This window comes from Gossypium raimondii, chromosome 3 (genome assembly GCF_025698545.1).
Source record: "Gossypium raimondii isolate GPD5lz chromosome 3, ASM2569854v1, whole genome shotgun sequence".
In the NCBI taxonomy this organism is placed as follows: domain Eukaryota; kingdom Viridiplantae; phylum Streptophyta; class Magnoliopsida; order Malvales; family Malvaceae; genus Gossypium; species Gossypium raimondii.
The window spans coordinates 62339679-62361807 of NC_068567.1; the positions used below are offsets into that span (position 1 = coordinate 62339679).

General features: G+C 34.0%; 5 protein-coding genes and 1 pseudogene across 5 annotated transcripts; 1 reads left to right on the forward strand and 5 right to left on the reverse strand.

Moving 5' to 3' along the window:
• Nucleotides 1–1501: 1501 nt before the first annotated feature.
• Nucleotides 1502–3146, forward strand: LOC105795442 (NAC domain-containing protein 6). The gene is made up of 3 exons (XM_012625062.2): nt 1502–1860; nt 1954–2222; nt 2514–3146. Exons 1-3 carry the CDS (start codon nt 1674–1676, stop codon nt 2901–2903), a joined length of 846 nt encoding a protein of 281 aa, XP_012480516.1. The 5' UTR covers nt 1502–1673; the 3' UTR covers nt 2904–3146.
• Nucleotides 3147–3622: 476 nt separating this feature from the next.
• Nucleotides 3623–5015, reverse strand: LOC105796048 (endochitinase-like). The gene is made up of 3 exons (XM_052628765.1): nt 4538–5015; nt 4222–4381; nt 3623–4062 (listed from the first exon to the last, which is right to left on the reverse strand). Exons 1-3 carry the CDS (start codon nt 4962–4964, stop codon nt 3684–3686), a joined length of 966 nt encoding a protein of 321 aa, XP_052484725.1. The 5' UTR covers nt 4965–5015; the 3' UTR covers nt 3623–3683.
• Nucleotides 5016–8167: 3152 nt separating this feature from the next.
• LOC128039885 (endochitinase-like) lies at nt 8168–9943 on the reverse strand. The gene is made up of 3 exons (XM_052628766.1): nt 9460–9943; nt 9191–9350; nt 8168–8624 (listed from the first exon to the last, which is right to left on the reverse strand). The coding sequence occupies exons 1-3, from the start codon at nt 9893–9895 to the stop codon at nt 8237–8239; spliced, it is 984 nt and encodes a 327-aa protein (XP_052484726.1). The 5' UTR covers nt 9896–9943; the 3' UTR covers nt 8168–8236.
• Nucleotides 9944–13015: 3072 nt separating this feature from the next.
• Nucleotides 13016–14616, reverse strand: LOC105795441 (endochitinase). Its single transcript, XM_012625060.2, has 3 exons — nt 14101–14616; nt 13848–14001; nt 13016–13606 (listed from the first exon to the last, which is right to left on the reverse strand). The coding sequence occupies exons 1-3, from the start codon at nt 14570–14572 to the stop codon at nt 13207–13209; spliced, it is 1026 nt and encodes a 341-aa protein (XP_012480514.1). The 5' UTR covers nt 14573–14616; the 3' UTR covers nt 13016–13206.
• Nucleotides 14617–16923: 2307 nt separating this feature from the next.
• On the reverse strand, nt 16924–18410 carry LOC105796049 (endochitinase-like; annotated as a pseudogene).
• Nucleotides 18411–18695: 285 nt separating this feature from the next.
• LOC105795440 (protein ALTERED PHOSPHATE STARVATION RESPONSE 1) lies at nt 18696–22129 on the reverse strand. Its single transcript, XM_012625059.2, has 4 exons — nt 20585–22129; nt 20347–20504; nt 20021–20244; nt 18696–19930 (listed from the first exon to the last, which is right to left on the reverse strand). Exons 1-4 carry the CDS (start codon nt 21873–21875, stop codon nt 19189–19191), a joined length of 2415 nt encoding a protein of 804 aa, XP_012480513.1. The 5' UTR covers nt 21876–22129; the 3' UTR covers nt 18696–19188.

Here is a 22129-nt window from a genome sequence, read left to right on the forward strand (position 1 = left end):
CTACCGTTAAACTCCGTTACCTCCCTAATGACAGTCCTACGTGGCAGTCCAAATGGATTTTAAATGTCAACTTGGATGCCCATTTTCTAAGATGAAAATAGGTTTTTAATTAAATAAATTTAATTTGGACTGTCACGTAAAACATCCAAGTTGGCATTTAAAACCCATTTGGACTACCACGTAGGATTGCCGTTAGGGAGGTAACGGAGCTTAACGGTAGAGTGACCACTTCGTAACAAAACAATAACGTAAGTGACTAAAACATAACATTTCAAACATAAGTGACTAAAATGTAATCTAAGGCAAATAAAAGTGACTATTTTTGTAGTTTACTCTTTAAAATACATAAAATATTTAAATCCATCAATTTAAAATTACTATTTAGTTAATAAAAGTTCTTTTAATTGAACATTATTTACAAAAAAAATACGGATAATTATTTGATACAATGAATTCTTTTAGTAAATGAGTTATTTTACTATGTATCTTTAAATTGTATTTAAAATAAATAAATAAAAAATCTCAATTATAAATTTTCATTATCTGCTTATTTCAAAAAAATTCATCCTCTTAATATCAAATAATTATCCAGAATATATTAATACTAATATAAAAATAGTTTAATAATTAATATATTGTTCATTAAATTTATGTTGGATTTACTTAATACTTAATCTTAACTCGACTGGCATAGGTATTGTTGTCAATACAGGAGGACGTAGGTTCCAGTGTTCCTATTTATGGACAGTTTTTCTTTTCTAACAATCCTATTATAGATTCGAGTCATATTTATTCTTTTTGACATAATCTCTAGAATTAATTATAGGCTCTCACCAACCCTTAAATAGGAGAAAACCGACAATAATATTTATGTTAATCGAGTTAATATTTTTTTTAGCGTATTAGATTGTGCCATATATATTAAAACCATATGGACATAAAATTGGTACTGCTAAAATGTGTAAAAGCATATATGCAAAAATAGTAGCCAATATGACCAATTCAAAGGAATCTAATTTACAAGGTTTAAGACTAAAAAGCAGGGGACTTATGTATAGTCTTGGTTCTAATTTTTCAAAGATCAAATTATATGACAGAAATTTTCTTGGAAAAAAAATTTTCTTGACCTCCAAGCAAAACCTAGTCCACAAAAAAGGAGGTCAAGCAAAGGACTCATAAATTTTTAAAATTTAATTGTTTTCACTTATTAAAAGATTAATCAATTAAAACTGTATTAAAGTCGATACAAAGCACAATTAACAGAAAAATAAAATTCTTGAATATAACAAGATTCAAAATCTTAAGAAACTACTAAAACATCTATCAGAAAAATTAATTTTCAATATACATCAATCAGTGATGACTTTATTGGGATTAACCGTGTGGGTTCCACCATGAAAGAAAAAGGCCCCGAAAGTCTCATTCCATCATATTTTTCTAGCACATGCTTCCAAGTATTACAAGACTTTTCTCTCTCCCCCACACAAAGCTTCTGGTGCTGCTGATATTTACTTGGTCTTTTCCCTCTTGTTCAAAACATTTATAAATAACCAAGTGTGTTAATCTACCAAACATTGTGTCTTTTGCATGCAACAAACATTTCTTACACCCTCTTTTATCTTATATTCACTTAATAGACATACACAAATAAGCAGCAACAGCCTACAGCTACAATGAGTAGCCAATCCAGTATGGATGATAATGCTACCCCGAAGATCGAACTTCCAGGCTTCCGATTCCATCCCACCGAGGAAGAACTGCTCGAATTTTACCTCAAAAACATGATCTACGACAAGAAGTTACGTTACGACATTATTGGATACCATAACATCTATCACCATGATCCTTGGGACTTGCCTGGTACGTGTATATATACATATATGGTTTAATATGATGGTTTTAAGTAATGTTAAGCAAATTTATAAGATTGGTTTTTTTTTTTTTTTATAATAGGGTTGTCGAAGATTGGAGAGAGAGAATGGTATTTCTATGTTCCTAGAGATAGGAAGCATGGAAGTGGTGGGAGGCCTAATAGGACTACGGCAAATGGGTTCTGGAAAGCCACCGGTTCCGACCGGAAAATCGTGAGCTTATCAGACCCGAAGCGCATTATCGGCTTGAAAAAGACTCTTGTTTTCTATAAAGGGAGAGCTCCACGAGGGTGCAAGACCGACTGGGTGATGAACGAGTATCGTCTCCCGGATGGTTGCTCCTTGCCTAAGGTATTTAATCTTTCTTCATTCACATGCATGTTTGCAGTTTCATCCACATGTTTTAAATATGCGAGGGAACTTAATCAACTTCGTTGAAATGTTTAGAAGTTTAGGGCCAGTTTAAAATCTGGACCATAGTTTTAGGACCCTAAGTGCAATTAATCCAAAACTAATATGACTTGAACATTTTTAATGTGAACACTCTGGTATTATGATTTATAATGGGTCCCAAACTTTTGGGACAAAGATATAAAAGAAAGTTGTAATCAATGCTAATGTCATTGTATGATTGAATGGCAGGACGTAGTGTTGTGCAAAGTATATAGGAAAGCAACTTCCCTGAAAGTTCTTGAACAAAGAGCTGCAATGGAGGAAGAGTTGAAAGCAATAAAGAACACATCTCGTTCATCTCCACTATCATCTATGGAGACAATCTCTTTTTGCAGCCCAAAAGAGGCTCAAGTGCCAGCACCCCAAATGTTCTGTAAGAAAGAAAATGAAGAAGAACAAGAACAAGAAACAATGGTGGAAAAGAACAGATGTCTACAATTACCATTAGGTAGTGAAAAACTACCAGAGCTTCAAATGCCCAAAGTGCTAAGTGATTGGACCCAAGATCAGTTTTGGACTCAACTGAACAGCCCTTGGTTCCAAAATCTCACAACCTATGCCAACATCTTGAATTTCTAAGTAAAAGCTTAATTAATTATCATCTCAGCTCGAAGAGGCATCTTATTTCAGTGGTATTAATTAGTTTAGACCCTGATGTTGTGTACATAAGCTTATCTCCTACCGTTTTAGTTTAGTTCCTTCCTACTAGCCTCTAAGATGACCAAACTTTTTTAGAGATTCAAGCTTTGGAAGCCTTTGCTTGTTTTGTTGATGATATTTTTTTCATAAATGTTTACCATGTGTTTAATTTGTTTGATTTAACTTTGGAGTTTTATTTTAATGAAAATTTTGAAATTTGGTGGAAAAATGAGAGATCCCTCTATTATAGGAATTTAATCAAATTAGTCCCCCTACTATTAAAAAATCAAATTAGAATAGAATTAATATTTATTGTTTAAAAATATTATTTTCTGTTTAACAAAGTTACTATTTTTAAACTTTTGATTGTTCTGCAAATAAAATCTTTTGTTTAAAATTAAACTACAATTGAAAAATAACAACTTTCAAGACAATTTTATGCGTTGACTCTATTAAAATATTTTCTTAGTCTCCGATTAATACAGACATTTTAACCCAAAATTGTAGGTAGAGAGATGGTGCTCTCTGGTAAGTGTATAGTTCATAGGTTAGGTGGAGTTTAGTTTAACCTAACCATGATATTTACAAATACTAATGTCATTATCATTTTAGCTAACAATTAATGTTTCTAAAGTCTACAAACATTAATATTCCGAGGGTGTAAAAATCATATTTGATAGCATATAAGTTAGATGATAAACACAACATCATCGAATCGACTTAATGCTGGCTGAATTTTTTCTGGTTGTAGCAGTCAATACAGTCACCGTAACTAACTCCGAACATGTCACAATACCTTTTATAAAACCCAATGAGGTCCTCTCCCGCTGCGTTCCAACCCCGACCGCATAAACCGCCATTGACGATATTTGTGATCACTCCATACCCTGGAAACCTACCCGCCGCCACGTCCCTAGCTGAAGGCGTCCACGCTCCAGTGATCACATCGTGGCAAGAAGGCTTTAACCCTTGCGGAGTCATCCAGAACCATAATGCAGATTGGAAACACAATGTGGCATCGCTTACTATCAGGTCTGGGTTTTCTAACAACTCCTTTTCCATCCCAATGGTTGCTCCAAATTGACCATAGTTGTAGTTCCTTAATTATCAAATTTTGTTTCATTATTTCAATGTCAATAAAAGAAATACAATTGTCGAGATATAAAATTTCAATAAAATTAACATGAAATTAATGTGAATATTTCTATTAAAAATATAACAAAACAAGCAAAATTATAGAAATGTAATGTATAGTTACCAAGTAAGTTGTATGGGGCCCCGACCATAATATTTCTGACCAGGAACACATGGGTACTCTTTGCATGTCTTGTCCAAATAATCTGAAGGAGGGTTTATTTGCTTAGTAAAGCAGTATCCCCATACATACGGACCACCGGGTGCATTCCACCCTACTCCTCCTAAAATCATTAAATTAATCATTAAAATTAATTGTACACATTTGAACAGCTAATTGCACCAAATTAAAAATTAAAATTTATGTATTAAAGTGGACGAAATTTATCCCCTAAAAATATGCTCAATCTTTGTACTGATTATAAGAAAAAGGGACAAACCAGAAGTTTCATGTGAAGTTTGGCCGAAGAAAGCAGCAACTTCCCTCTTGCGAGTAGCATCATCGCCGGTTGCAGCAAAAGCAGGATAAGCCTTTGCAGCTTCCATTAAAGCATCATAGGTGTAGAACCCAGCGGCAGGGCAACGAGGATCGTTTCTATACGGAAGCATCTCTTCAAACACTTCTCTTGTTACAATGCTGCTCAGTCCACCTCCACCGTCGCTTCCGCCGCCGCAACCACAACCGGCGTCGCCTTTGTTGCAGTTGCTTCGGAAACTAATTTTTTTGTGGCGCTGATAACTATTGGAGCCACGGCAACCCCATTGGGCTCTTGGAAAAATGGCAGTGCCACTGCCAGGTTGCTTTTCACACTGCGGAGTTGAGCCTGGGAATACATTAGAGCAAAATGATAAGGCTGGAGCTCTCATTTTTAGTGAAAAATGCAAGTGGGTTTCTCTCAGTTGTGTTAGTGAAGAAAGGGCAACAGTATGATAAATATATATATAGCAGATTCTCATCTACCAAAGTTAATAATGTGGTCCGCCATGGCTGTTCAAGTTTTTGGCTTTTTGCGCTTGATTCAACCTTGGGGACCCATCCATTAAAAGTGCTAGCTCAGATGAACGGCTATTTTTCTCCGTGAATACCAAAGCAATAATAGTTATCTAAGTTACTTACGTTTTAATTATTTAATTTTAAAAAATTATAAAATAATTATTGAATTACTAAAAAAAAGTTTTATTTAAGTTAATATTAGTAAATTTACGTTTTTATTATTTAACTTTAAAAAGTTATAAAATAATTATTAAATTATTCAAAAAAAAATTATTTATAAAATTGGACCGCTATGTTCTTTTTAAAGTTTGTCTTGCAAGTTCTGAGTGACGATTCAACGATTGATATGGTAGATCAGTACCTATTGACGAGTAGAACATATATTAGATCCAAGTTGATTTGACAATCAATGTCAGAGATCAGACAAAAAAGTTATTTGAATTTTTATCCGTAAATTTATAACTTTCAAACTATTTAATAAAAAATAATTGAATTCTAAAAAAAAAAGGAAAAAGAGCTTTCGATTAGTACTAGCAATGTGAATAAATGACATACAACAATATATATAATAGTCCAATAATTTAAATAATTCAATAATTATTTTATAATCTTACGAAATAGACTAAAATATAAATTTATTATCAGTTTAATAATAATTTCTCCTAACGGTCATAATATCTATAAAACCTTGAGAAAGGAATCTTTTCCAATTTCCATACGAGTTTTAAATTGATTAAGAAATTCAAGATGAAAAGTACATAACACGTGGGCAGGCTATCGCTAATTCCAGCATTTTGTTTAAATCTAAATATATTTTGTAAATTATTTTTATATCTAAAGTTTTGTCTGGATATTCTCTACATATGAATTTTTTATTTTTAAATACAATAATATTCTGATTAAATTTGAACTTGTATATATTTCAAATTTTTATTTTATTATTTTAATCAAAACATCATTTAATTTTTATATAAATTTATTACTATATTTCTTACATACATTTTCTTCCACCTATGAACCTTATAACTTCTCTCAAAAGATGAGTGAAATCCCAAAAAATGGGGATTCTCTCGTGGAAAAGGAGATAGAACAACTTGGGATAGGAGACCCCTTTCTCCACCCTTTTAGAGTATGATTAAGTAGGTAAGCATTCGATTAAATTAAGAAATTTTTTGAGTTAATCGAGTTGAATTGAATCAAGTGAAATTGTTCGAGTTAAATTAAAAAAATTAAACATGTCAAATTAAAATCTTGTTACTGTATAAATAATTTCATGTTAGAGCACATAAATTTGAAACCATATATATTTGATAACTTTTTCAAAGCAAAATAAAGAAAAAAAGATTCATAAACTTGAATCATTAATTATTATTAATTTTTTCTAATTTTCTAAAAATATAATTTTTTGAATTTTGAAAAATATTTTTATTTTTATTTTTGTATTTTTGATGAGATAGAAATTAATTTGCTCATTTTCAAAATTGACAAGAACCAAAAGCGTATTTACATCAATATGTTATTTTAATTATTTGAATTATTTGCATTGTAAAATTTAACTCGAAACTTAAATTACTTATTTGACTTGACACGAAAAACTCAATTCGATTAACTCAAAATTCAATTTTTTTCAATTCTTTTCGAATTGAATCGAATTTAACTCACTCGCCTAAGGATTTTTTGCAAGACTCGTGTAATAATTTCAAAGTAAAATGATTATTGGGTATAAAATATATTTATGTATTAACAATTTTATTTCAATTAAGCTAAAATTCGAGCTTCATTTTCAAAAGGTATAATTAGGAGTAGGATACTTTATAATTTTGATTTGAATTCGACTTGATAATTTAAATTTTAATCGGATCTAATCCCATTTCATCATAGAAACTCAATAATTTAAATTAAAAAATAACTCCCATAAAAAATAATACAAACATGATTTAATTACGATTATATGTAGGAAAGTGGGGTTTGTTCAGGTTGAGGGTCTTGGAATGTGTTTTGGTGTGCCTCTCATTCATAAGAAAGTTGGTGTAAGCACTTTTGAACTTGTGGTTAATAAAGTCCGTAGCAGACTGAATGGTGGGAAGCGAATAAATTGTCTTTGGCTGGTAGAATAACAACTGTGTTGCCTCATTCGATTGATGCAGGACTAGATCAGCTATCATGGAGATAGGCGACAAGGGATAATTTTTCATCGACAGACACTTATAGATGTATTCATCAACTTGGCTCGGTTGATATTTATAGTGTTTGGAATTTGATTTGAAAAATCAAGGCGCCTCAAAGGGTTAGGGTGTCCATTGGGATCACGTGGAAGAATAAATTATTGACTAATGGAGAGTGAGTAAGGAGACATATGGCGAATGAAAGCCATTGTCCGAGATGTAGCAATGTATATGAATCGAGGATCCATGTTGTTCGGGATTGCACCTTTTCTAGGACTGTTTTGTGGCCAATTGTGCCAACTCATTCTCAAGTAAGATTTTTTTTCTCTGCCACTAGATGAATGGATTTTAAGGAACATGCAAAACATTGGAGATATTAATAGTTAAGAGATAGAATGGTGAATTTTTTTTCCTATAATGTGCTGGTTGCTATGGAAAAAATTAAAATATATGTGTTTTCTAGTAGTCATAGTTGTGCCCAGGAAATCATGGATATGGGTGTTAGTTGGACGAGGAGTTATGTAAGGATGCTTGCACCTATGTTACATGTTAATCCTATGGTTCTGCTATGCAGTGGTCAGCTCTGAATAGAGGTTGGAGTAAGCTTAATACAAATGGGGCAGTGTCGTTAAATGGATCTTATGTTGCCATTGGGGGAGTGATTAGAGATGCTAATGTTAATTAGTTATGGGGATTCTCAATATTGTTAGGTAAAGACGCAATTTTTAAGATCGACGTGAGAGCTATTATAGAGGGTCTACACTTTGCATGGAAGAAGGAGATTTGGCAGTTAGAGATTGAGTGTGATAATGCTCTTTTGGTGGAGACAATTGTGGTAGTAACAAGAAAAACTTCTAGTTATTATACACCTAAAAGAGAGTGCTAACTGAACTCCTTATGATGCCTGATAATTAAGGATATTTATCTTTATATATTAAATTTTTTATACGTATTCCGTAAATCAGAAAATAACACATCATTTAATATAAAAAATCCTTTCTAAAATCCTTCTGATTGTAGCAATCAAGATAGTCGCCGCAATCAACTCCAAACATGTCACAATACCTCTTATAGAACCCAATGCGGTCCTCACCCGCCGCATTCCGACCCCGACCGCATTGACCTCCATTGATGATATTCGTAATCACTCCATACCCTGGAAACCGACCTGCCGCCTTGTCCCTAGCTGAAGGCATCCATGCTCCGACGATCACATCGTGGCAAGAAGGCATTGACCTTTGTGGAGTCATCCAAAACCATAATGCAGACTGGAAGGCCAATGAGGCATCGGTTAATAACAGATCTGGGTTCTCTAACAACTCCTTTTCCTTCCCAATGGCTGCTCCAAATTGACCATAGTTGTAGTTCCTTAAATTATCAAATTTTGTTTCATTATTTCAACGTCAACAACAAAAAAATTGTCACATCTTGTTTGGTGTTCAAATGATACGGATTTAATATTTGCGTATATTATTAGGATAAACTACACTCGATGTCACTAAACTATTAGTAAATTTACGTTTCGAACACTCAATTAAATCTTCTTAATCTAAAAAAGTAGACCAATACCCATTAATAAGTAAAAAAACATATCTTAAATCTAAGTCGATCTGACGGAAAATATTAAATATTGAAAAAAAGTTATTTGAATTTTGATTTATAGATTTGTGACATTTAAAGTTATTTTATGAAAAAAATAACTATAGAAGAGAATAGAAAAAACTTTCTATAAGTACAAGTAGTACGAATAGAAAAGACTATATAGTAGAAATTTAACAGTCTAGTAATTTAAGTAAAAACTTTTAAATAGTTTAATAACTATTTTATAATTTTTTAAATTTAAATAATTAAAATATAAATTTACTAACAATTTAATAAACTTGTGCATAGTTTTCCGAATCAAAACAAACAAGTGAATGTGACATGTAGCTTACCAAGTAAGTTGTATGGGGCCTCGACCATAGTATTTTTGACCAGGAACACATGGGAATTGTGGGTTTGTCCCATCGCAATATTCTGAAAGTGGCTTTACTTCTTTATTATAGCAGTATCCCCATACAAATGGACCTCCTGGTGGGTTCCTCCCTCGCCCAGCTAAAAATCATTAAGTTAATCGATAAAGTAATATTTAATTGATTTAATTGGATCTGTCAGAGGGTAGGTCAGTTAAATATAAAACAGGAACATGAAAAAAGGGACAAACCAGCAGTTTCATGCGATGTTTGGCCGAAGAAAGCAGCAACTTCCCTCTTGCGAGTAGCATCATCGCCGGTCGCAGCAAAAGCAGGGTAAGCCTTTGCAGCTGCAATTAAAGCTTCATAGGTATAGAACCCAGCGGCAGGGCAACGAGGATCGTTTCTATACGGGAGCATCTCTTCAAACACTTCTCTTGTTACAATGCTGCTCAGTCCACCTCCACCGTCACTTCCGCCGCCGCAACCGCAACCACAACCGGCGTCGCTTTTGTTGCAGTAGCTTCGGAAACTAATTTTCTTGTGGCGGTAATTATCATTATTGGCGCCACGGCAACACCATTGGGCTGTTGGAAACATGGCAGTGGCACTACAAGATTGCTTTTCACACTGCATAGCTGAGCCTGGGAGTGCATTAGAGCAAAATGACAAGGCTGGAGCTCTCATTTTTTTGTAAAATATAAGTGGGTTTCTCTCAATTGTGTGAGTAAAGAAAGGGCACAGACTAGGAGACTATATGAAGATAACTATAATTACTTTACTACCCTCTTTCCTAGATTCTTCTTAATTTTTAAGGGTAAATTACAAAAATATCACCTAATTATTATTATTTCCGGATTTAGTCATTAAACTTTCCAAAATTAAATATTTTAGCCACTCTTCCGTTAGTTGCTGTTAGATGAGTGGCAAAAAGCTTACATGGGCTTTTTTATTGATCTAATAACAATTTTAGCCCTTTAATGCTTATTCATTCTATCAATTTGATCCTAAATATAAAAAATTCAACAAATTTAGTCCTTAAAGTTTACAAAAGTTGTCATTTTAGTTCAATTCTAAAAATTTAATAAATTTAGCCCTCAACATTTATAATTTTTTCAATTTAGTTCTAATTCTAAAATTTCAAATAAAAATAAAAATATTCACTTTTTAGATTTTGAACTGAAATGATAAATTTTGTAATCATTGAGGTCAAATTTGTTGAATTTTGTTTATCTTTAGGATAAAATTAATAGAATGGGTAAATATTGAAGGTTAAATTTGCTATTAAACTAATAAAAAGCCCACATCATTTTTCCGTTACTCATCTAATGACAAGCGACGAGAGAGTAATTAAAAATTTAATTTCGAAAATTTTAGTGACTAAATCGAAAAATTTAATAGTTAAGTGCCCAAAATAGAACCAAAGGCATAGTGTAGTGACTATTTTTACAATTTACCTAATTTAATATCAAATATTAATATAACTTTTAAAAAGAATATGTAGGATGCTTAAATCAATATATAAGTTTACAAGTAAATCCACCTTAGAACTACATAATTTAAAATAAAACAAATACTTTTTAATTTAAAAATTAAAAAAATATTTTTTAAAATTTTACTAACAAGTCAAATAAATATATTAAAAGATCAATTTCAGAGTAAACATGCGGACAAATAATTTTAAATATGAAAAGATTTGAGTCTTGAGTATTCAAATTTTAGATTTACCGTACACAATTATATATTTAGGTCTCCAAATCCATCATGTGAGGTTGCCATAGTGGATTTTAGTCCAATCAATTTATCGATTACTCTAAATTGTATCAATTTTTAATTTATCTGTGATGTAATGATTTGATCTAAAAATGAAATTTTCTATTCAATTTTCATGTTTTTTCAAAATTTTGGAAAAAATTTATTTAATTCACATCAAACCTTTTTATGAAAATAACACTTGAAACTACAAAATAATGTTCTATTTAACCTTTTATGGAATCATTTTATTTAAGATTTAAGATTTAATCTAATCGAATACTTATATTTAAATATTTTATTGAGTTTGGAAAGCTAAGGAGAGAGTAGGAGTGTTGTAAAATATTTAATAATGATTAATGTGAGAGTGATTAAAACATTTAATTTCAAAAGTTTAGTGACTAAATCGAAAAATTAGTAGTTGGGTGACCAAAATAGAACGAAAGACATAGTTAGGTGACTATTTTCGTAGTTTACCCTAATTTTATTATCATATAAATAGGGATAAATATTAAAACTATACATGAACTTTGATCCGATGTGCAGTGTCATACATGGACTTTGATTTTGTGTGATTTTATATATGACATTTTAATTTGATTCAATTTTCACAAATCACTAACAACATTATCGAATTAGCACCATAATATATCGCATACACAAACAATTATATTAATCTAATATGAAAATAAATGTATGTATTCATTTTTTTAAATGTGTACAATTAAATCAAAATCAAATTTTTATATATACATATAAACCACAATTCAAGTTTTCAAGCGTGCATGATTGACAAAATTTCTTGCCAAGTGTAATTGTATATGGATAGAGGAAGTCATACTTGCTCTAGGATAAGTTTTTAAAGTAGATTTGTTTATGAGTTAGGTTATTTGTTCAAGTCTAAAGGCTCGTTTGAAATTAGAGAGAGTTTAGGTAAAAATATTAAGTTTGAAAAATGGGTTTGAATAAAATAATTAAGCTTATTTAAAATATGGGTTAGGTTCGTGCTTGAACATTCAAAGCCTGAGCCCATCCCAATAATTTTTTTTAAGTTTGTAACGTTTAATATATTACGTAATTTATAACACATAAAAATAAAATCTATTTTTGAAATTTTTATAGTGTAAATATTTATCCAGTGCTCATCTTCTCCAGTATTAGCCTAGGTTCGAATCATCGTTATACTAAAAAATATTAAGAAAAATTTAATAATTCTAAAAAGAACTTTAATAAATAAGAAATATATAAAATTATTAAATAAATGATATAAATATGTTTTTAAAATTTTTAAAAAGTAAAATGGGCGGGCCTAAAATAGGTTTGGGTTAGTCATTTACAAATATTGATAGACTTGGACAAAATTTTAGGCTCATATTTTGAGTCGGGTCAAACTTGGGCAAGCATAAATTGTGTTATTACCATGTTAGGCCTGACCTGAACTCAATCTAACCCATGATCACCTCTACTTTAAAGTATTTAAGCGGATCTCTCAACTATGGTCGGTGTTGTGACCGAGGTGTCTATCTTGAGTTTATCCCTGAGTTTTGTCTCCTAACCACTCAAAGTACCTCAAGAGGTTCACGAAGTGAGAGAGCGCCTCACTCATCAGAAAAGTGTGTGAGTATTTGCTTTTAGTGAGATTTGAACCCATGCTATTACATGACATTGGTGAGTAAACGAGGCCAGTTGTGGTTAAAAGACAGAAATGAGAAAACTATAGCTATTTGATCAAGTCACGTTAGAAACTAAAAAATTGTGTTAGTTACTTGAAACTTGTTAAATTGGTTACCGTGTTATTTTTCTCTGACAATCTTCTCTCCTTTAATGTTAAAATTGGTTGAATTATTTAAAAGGTAAATTTACGTTTCTTAATACAAATCCTACATCGCATAACCAACCGTGGATTGATGTTTCTTTTTTTTCAACTAATGATTTAAAAGAATATCACAAAATCCCACTATAATAAAATCTTTGAATAGATGGAAAGATAATAAATCATTCTGTCAAAGGAAAAAAATTAAGTTAAATGACGCAAAACATTATTAATGTAATAAATTAAGGATTAAGCATAAATTTTATTATATGCTTCTGCTAAAGCTTACATAAAATTTAAAACACAGCAACTTTGACATAATTAAGCATAGAACACATTGTCCATATATATATATAGCAACAAGAACAACACTGTTCTATGTCTTTTTTATTTCAATGCAGAAACTGCTTATCTACTATTCAGACACCGTAAGCTATATAGACTCCACTAAGAGGCCCCAGCTGAAAGGCCTCTGATTGTAGCAATCAAGGTCGGGGCCATAGCTAACTCCAAGAATGTCACAGTACCTTTCATAGAACTTAATTCGACTCTCTACCCTAGAGTCTGGACCATGACCACATTCCAAGCCGCCATTGATAATATTTGTGGTCACACCGTACCCTGGAAGCCGACCAGCGGCTACGTCGTTAGCGGAAGGTATCCACTCTCCGGTGATCACACTGTGGCACGATGGCTTCGGGGGTTGTGCAGTCATCCAGAACCAGAAAGCAGACATGAAGGACAATGTAACATTGGTTTTCAGCACCTCAGGGTGTTGTAAAAGCTCCTCCTTCTGTCCTATGGATTCTCCAAATTGGCCATAGTTATAGTTCCTGCCATGTCAAATTCCATTTTCATTTTATAGCAGTGTCAACAAAATAAGTTTTTGTCTAATGACCATAGATGGTATAACAACCCTACAAGATGTAAGAGGTGTTAATGGCCAAGCTAAGCCAGATTTAAACTTCATATTAATATATTTTATAAATGATTAATCAAAACCTATTTTATTCCCTAACATATTTTAAACTAATGTGATATCTTAAAAGTAGAAAGATGGCAGTATGAATTTACCAAGAAAGTTGCATGGGACCGCGGCCACAATAGTTTACACCAGGATAACATGGATAATTTGGGTTATATTCGCAATAACCTGCAGGGCAACCTACTTCCTCATTGAAGCAATATCCCCATGCATATCGACCACCGGGTGCACCGTCCCATCCACCTACGCAGATCATCATTTTACTCGTTAAATATATATATATATGATACACGAATGTTTATATTTCTGTACTTCCGAAAAGCTATAAGACAAATTAATTACCAGTAGTTTCGTGGGAAGTTTGGCCTAAGAAAGCAGCAACTTCCCTTTTCCGAGTGTCGTTATCCCCGGTCGCCGCAAAGTCCGGATACAACTTTGCGGCAGCTATGAAAGCATCGTAGGTGTAGAAGTTAGCGGCTGGGCAACGAGGATCGTTCCTATATGGCAGCATCTCTTCAAACAGTTCACTCGATATAATGTCACCAAGTGCACCACCGTCACCGCTGCTGCCACCGCCTCCTCCGCCGCCACCGCCACCGCCACCACCACCAGAGTCACCATCAGTGCAATTAAGTTGACAACCATTTTCCTCGAGGCAGTAGCTGTCAGTGGTGCCACAATAGCCCCATCTGCTACAACATATGCCACCAGGACATAAAGCACCACCGGCTTCCTCACCACATTGCACAGCTGTGGCTAGAACCACCGCATAGGATAAAAACAATGAAGAAAATAACAACGTATGTAATCTCATTATTGCAAATGTACGTAGATTTGTGATGAAATGCGAGAGGATATGGTTACATATATAGAGTTTTGTTTTGCCGATGGATAATATCGGAATTTAGCCCAATATTATTGAAAATGTTCGACAAATATCAGAACGTGGCGCTGGCTGGTTTCGGATTCTCATCCAACACAGGACAATCAATTATTACAAAAATGTTGGACACGTCTAACATGCGTAGACTGCCTAATTTTTTTATTTTTTTAATAATATTTCGCTCGTTAGTCAATAAATTTGGGCTCTTTGCATATAAATTCTTTTGTATGTGGCCCCCTAAAAGAAATTTAAAGAGACTAAAATGATAATTTGCCATTTTTGTGTGCGGGGTTAAGGTCCTTGGATATGTATTTGTAATTTACAGTTAAATCGAGTCAGATCTCTAAAAGATAAACAAAGCTCTCTCAACATTGCTTTTCATTCCTAAAACTCAAACTCATTCAACCATGTTAAGCTATTTAATTATTTTGACTTTTTGGACATAAATTTTGTTAATTTGTGTGATCTATAATTTTAGTATCCAAAAAGATTACAAATCCTTTAACTATCCTTTGAAAAACCAAAACACATGCTAAATTAAAATTCAATGTATTATCTCAAAGTCATAAAGTTAAAATAAAGTTGAAAAGAATAAAGCCAACCTAAATTTAGTATTAAAAATCGAGAAACAAATCAAACTGAATTATCATGAAGGATTTAAAATTTTAAAAAATTAATCGAACCGAACTAAATTTAACCCTAATAATAATTGCTTAGTTTTTCTTTTAACTTAAGCTTGATAAATATAAATTGCTATAAGGAAAATAACAAAAAAGGGGGCCGGGAAAGACGATGTTTTTCTTAATAAATTCAATCAAGTTCAATCAATCTTGATTAGCGTTTCTAAATATTAAATTTGACTATGAATAGGCCTCGACTTAATAGTAAGGTTGAAATTTTGAGAATTTTTAGATTTTAAGTAAGGGCAAAGCCAAAACCTTTTCTGGAAGGGCCAAATTTTCATCATTGTATTAATGTAAATACAATTTTCAAGGGATTAAACTAATTTTTTTTTGTTGTTGGAGAGGGCATGATTTAATTTTAAATTTCAGGAGGGAGCTAAAATACAATTTTAGTATTAAATTAACTTAAGACTTTGCAAGTACTCAAGGGTCTAAAGGGGAAATTTTAGTAGAACCCTTACCTGCCTCCTCTGGCTTTGCCCCTGATCTTAAGTTCAAGTCCCACCTCATGTAAATCACATGTGGATTCTCTTCAGATTTAATTTTTATTTAAGCCTCACCATTTGTGAATCATGTTCACATATATTATGAGTATCATTTCGATTGTATTTTGTGATCGTTGATTCTGATTATAATTATTCGAATATATTATTTATAATTACAATTCTAAATGTACTTAAAATTGTGTTTATAACTTCTTAAAATTTATATATTAAATTCAAATCTTTCAGTCCAATTAGATCAATTTAAACACATATATTTCATTAAAAACAACAGAATTTAAAGATGGTTAAAAACAATTTTGAGGGGCTTAATAAGAATTTTTAAAGATTTTGAATGATTGGTCCATGTATGTTGGTATGTACACGTGACATGTTACGTGTAACTATCTTATTATTCCATCAGCCACGTTCGTTTTTAACAGTTATGAAAATTTAAACAGAAAAGATTAATTTGCTCTTTGATCTAGCGTACAGAAATTAATTTACTCATATTTTAAATAAAGAGAACAAATACAATCTAATTTTTAATACAAAAACGGATCATTTTACCCCATTTCACCTTTCTTCTACCACGATCAGAAATAGTTAACAAGAAATATCATTGGTTAATAAATTTGGGATGTAGCTGGAAACAATTAAGCTTCTTGGGACCATATATATAATATATTTTACCCTCTCTTTTTTTTTTTGGGGGAGAGAATATAAGATAAAATTAAAACTTCTAGATGATGAAAGCTAAAAATATTGTGTTAAAGTAGCTTAAATTGAGTTATTAATGGGCTAAAAATGAATATTTAATTTACTAAAGGGCTAAATGGATTAAATTGAATCATTAAAGTTTAGGAGGGGCTAAAAGCATAAAACTGTAATTGTACTATTTTGGTCAGCCCTCGTATACATCTAATTAATCAAGTTCATCAAATGATAAATTTATACGTCAATCAAACTATACTATACGTTCAATTGGGACAACACACGGTGGCTAGCAAAGGTAAGGCAAGGCTCCCCTAAAATGAAAGGTAACACTTTTAACCTTCTAAAATTTATAAAATTATAAGTTAATAGATAATCAAATTATACTTTGATCTTTCAAAAATGGTAAAATTTTAATTTAATCTTTTAAAAAATTATAAAGATATAAGTTAGTACAATAGTGAAATTACATTTTAATTCTCATAAAAATACATAATTTTATTCCAACGCTCAAAATTTTTTTGAAAAGGTTGGTGTTTGGTAAACTGACTATATCCTAAAACCAGAGCTAGCAAGGTTATTATGGCAAGATACGATAATAATTGACTCTCTAATCGAGGAGAAGCTTATAAAGAGACCCCTTCAAGATGTGTGAACTATAGCAAAAACTAAAAGGTATACGTAGGTTAGGTGATTTTCTTAATTAATGTTATGCCCCACACTGATACCTCTCTCACGAGTCTTGCAAGTTATATCACCAATTGATGTGCTCCCGATTATGAGATTAGGCATCTTCAAGCAATCTCTTAAGGCACGCTGTACGGGAGACAAAATACCTTCCATTGTTTGAAAGCTCGATCAGCTGCTCAACGAATGAGGTTTCGAAAATTTCTCAATTTCTCTTGAAAGAATTAGCCCAGTATGCATAATTGATGTCATAGAATATTATCACATAATAATATGCATAATTATAGAACCCAATGCCATCCTCTACCCCATTGTATGGATCACCATCACCGCATTCCAAGCCGCCATTGATAATATTCGTGATCACACCATACCCCTGAAGTTCACCTTCTCCGTCACCTTGCCAAATTCCGATAATCACATCGTGGCAAGAAGGCTTCGATGATTGCAGTTGTCATCTAGAACCAGAGGACATGGTAACATTCGTTTTTAGCAGGTCAAGGTGTCGTAAAAGCTTGTCCTTTCGTCCTATGGATTTGCCAAACTGGCCATAGTTATATAATTCCTATGGATATCAAATGTCATTCCCTAAGCAATGTCAATAAAAAAACCAAGTTTTTTTTATTACCATAGAAAAGTGATGAAGTTACCATGAAAGTTGCATGGGACCTCAGCCACCGGGATAATTAGAGTCTTCGTTGCAATAACCTGCAGGGCAACCTATTTCTTTTTATGGCAATATCTAATCACCGAGTGCGGTGTCCCATCCACCTACAGAAATCATCAAAATACTTGTTAAAAATGATACTTTAATGTTTTGATTTCTGTACTTCGGAAAAGCTAGACAAAATTACCAGTAGTTTTGTGGGAAGTTTGGCCTAAGAAAGCAGCAACTTCCCTTTTCCGAGCCTCATTATCACCGGTTGCTGCAAAGTGGCTGCTAAGAAACCATCATAGGTGTAGAAGTTAACAGCATAGCAGCTAGAATCGTTTTCTACAAGTGCACCACCAGTTTCTCAAACCACCGCCACCACTGCCAATGTCATCTCTGGTGCAATTACTTGGCATTTTTCCTTGAGGCAGTAATCGTCAGTGGAGCCACACCAACCCCATTTGCTACAACATAAGCCTCCTTTACAGAGCACCACCGGCTTGCTTCCCGCATTGCTCCGCTGTGGCCAGGACACACGCGCGCGCACACATATATATGTGTGTATTTGTGTGTATATAATGGCTCTGGCAGATTTCAGATTCTTACCTACTAAATGATGCTAAAGGTGCAGAGAGAATTATAGGAAAATGAACCAATGATTTATAACTCTAGTAATCAGCAGCATGAATACAGCCTCGTATATAATATACTGTCAGTGTATATATCTATATAAACCTATATACTGACAGTGAATTACACACGCTATAAAGTTACAATGTACAGAATTCATTTTCGCTTTTGTTATAAACACCATATGTTATTGAAGTTGCTTGCAATTTGCAGGGCACAACAATGGACATAATTCAATTTAATATGAAAAAGAGATAAATAGTACAACGTTTGACCGTGTATGAGCATTCTTAACTTGCATTCACTCTTAAAACGCTCACGAAAAACAACCCTATATTTATAAAAAAAAGAACTCTTTGATCATGCAAAAATTGTGGAGGAGAAGCTTACTCCAATGGTTCATGCCCGAATTTCTTTCGATGGAAGACGGTGCACGATGCTGTTGAGTTGAAAAGAATGCAATGAGTTGCGATTTTGAATGAGATTTTGCAACACCGTGAGTTGTTCTTACTTCTCTAGCTCTTGGCAAGCTTTGATGGTTTTGGAAGGCTTTGCGATCCACATCACCGAGCAACATTAATGACCCCATGGTTTGCTCCCTTCTTATTTCCCTCATCACCCGAGCCGAATTGTGCGTTACTGTACCAGTCTAACCAACCTCTTAGCTTCGTTTCTCGTAGTTTATTTCATTTTACAGCCCTATGAAACTCTTTCACGTTCTTGACCAGTTCTTTCTTCAACACGTTGCAAAAGCTCCTCATAAGCTTTAGAAGACTCCGAACTGAACTTTTCCATTGCCTCAAAAATACGCTGTAAGCTCCCCTGCAAATTACCACTACTAGTCTCGCTCTGATACACGACATGTCCAGAAACTGACAGACTATTACCATCTCCAGAGACCAAAACCATTTGTTTATCCAATGCTTGGATCTCTTTTTGTAACTTTTGATCCTCTCTATCCAGATTCATACCCCGTCTCTCTAAATCCTTATTAGTCATCATTCTCCGATGCATTTCTGATTTATCGTGTTCCCAAAGTTGGAACAGACTCATAGCAAAAATCCGCATCGAATTAACCACTTCCCGTTCTGATATTCTATCCATTGTTTGTGACCATTGATTACATATTACAAATATGAGTGGTGCACCAACCCGACTAGGTGAAAATGGAGCTATTCCATCATCGGTCACTTCGGGTTCATAGTAAAGACATTTCAAAAGCCAATTATTCAAAGCCCTGACGTAACCCTTTTGTGCACCTATCCAACGAGAGAATCTTAGAGCCCAACTAATAAGTTCATGCTCGAGCTGTAATGTAGCTGTAAGATGGTCATCGCTGAGCTTTTTGCGCGATCCAATAGAACCTAAAGCTTTGGCTTCTCTGATCACCTCATACTGATTTCGATGGCATTTGAGCATACATTTCCACATTCTGCTTAACCTGGTGAAAAGAATTACGAGGAAACGACATGAGACAAATGTAAGCTGCGTGCCACCATATATATGTATAAGCTAATGAAAAGCTGTTTACCCTTCAATCAGTTCATTGAGCAGCGGCCATAGTTCATCATCCCTGATCTTATTGATTGTCACGGATATCTTATCAACAACTTGAATTGCAATTCGTAACTTTGTAGATAGGCTCCTGATTATATTCCGGGTTGAATCAACTTTAGTAGCTTCAGCACCCCGTTCATCAAGTCGTTTCAACTTACGGGATTTCTTGTCATAAGCTACCCGTATCTTCTCCTCGGCCTGCATTGCATATGAAACTTCGAGTTAATGAACATCAAAAAGGTAATACAGCACATAAAAAGAACAGGGCAATGCATATCAAGACACAATCCATATATATACCTTTACTTCATTATAGAGCTTTTTTTCCCAAAGATACAACTTTTGCAAAGTAGAGGAAAGGCTTTTCGGTTTCCTAGCCAATTCTTCATCGAAGTCTAGTAAAGCTGGATCGGTGTTATCGGTTAAAGATGGCTGAACTAGGAGCAACATCTTCGAACCTGTTTCATAGCGAAAATCCGAGATTTAGCATTAACACTTACTATTACCTAAAAATCTACACTTTCTAGTCCACAATTACCATGTTTGTGCTGATAATGAAGTGTTCCGACTTCGAGCAGCTTGGCAATTTCATTGGCCGACTCCGAAGCTCTCACGAACTGAACCTCTATCTCTTTAGCCACCTCGAAAGCATTCCTCGGAACGGTTCCTGATCCATTGCCACATTCCTCGGCCCTCTCATTGTCCACAACTTTCTTATCCACCACATGAACTTCATATTCCACTCTCTCATTTTCCATCCCATCACTCTGCCTCGCCGCCTCTGCTTCATTACTTGCAACTTTCCCATCTTCGGCTTCGACCGGAGACTTCGAATACCCGCCACCGCTGCCGCCACCGCTGCCGCCACTGCCACCGCCGCCTCCATGCACTTCTTTAACTGCTTCATGTAGATAATCTTCATCTTCTAAATCAGGTATCCCTTCCTCTTCCCTTACCTCCCTTGAATCCCTACTTGGTGTATAAGGACGATTGTAGTTCTCATAAATCTCAAAAGGGTTCAAAAAATCCCAAGCTGAAGCTCTGGGAGGTGAAGGTGGAGGCGGCGGTGGTTTGGAGGATGACGCCACAGCCCCCACCGCCGCTGTCGACGGCTGTTGCAGTGAAGAATCATAACCAGGCGCCGGATAAGAAGAATAATTACTGAAACCACCGTAATTTCGGTAACCCGGATTAAGGTATGAACTAGGATTATCATTAAAATAAGGATAATAAGAAGAAGGAGATGAAGATTCACCCATATAAACAGTCTCTGGATTCATAGGCCTTTGTTCATAAACAATAGACGGCATTGGCTGTTTCTTCATGAAATTCATATGCATAAACCCATTTGGAAATGACCCAGATTCAAAACCTCCATAATTGGGATAATTTTGGTGAATATACTCTATATGACCACCGCCGCCGCCGTCGTGTAAAGGTGAAGAATGACCCGAATGATGCAAAGACGCACCGGAATCATCCTCATCTGAATCGGAATGGAACTGTAGATGAGACCCAGAATTTGAATGAGAATGGCGGTGAGAAACAACATTCTTTTTCGGTGAACTCGACCCACCGTCAACCTGATCCACCGCTTTATCTTTATCAGACGGCGGAGAAGGCGGCGGAGGCGCCTCTAAAGAGGCTTCCGGATCATACTCAATAAAACTATTCAAAGACTGACCAAACAACTTCAAAGAAGCAAAATAAGCAACATGAGCCTCAGCTAAAGCAAATCTTTGTTGAATCGCTTCATCTAGAAAACTACATCTTTCTCTACAAAGAGAAACTGCTGGTAAATCATCTAACTTGGAACTAGAGCATCCCATAACTCCAAAAGAAAAAAAAACGACCCAACAAAGCTTAGTATCTAATTCAAATGTAGGAAACAGAAAAACATGATAATAGTGATTGTTTCTGGGGAAAATTTCAGTGAATGATGAGAAAGAAAAGGAAAAAGAAAGAGAGAATCTTTTTGTGTGTGTGACAGCGAGGAGTGTATCGTCGGTTTGTAAACATGAACAGAAAGTAGAAAAAAGACAAAAGAAAGAGATGGAAAAACAACTCTTTTCTCGAACTGTGC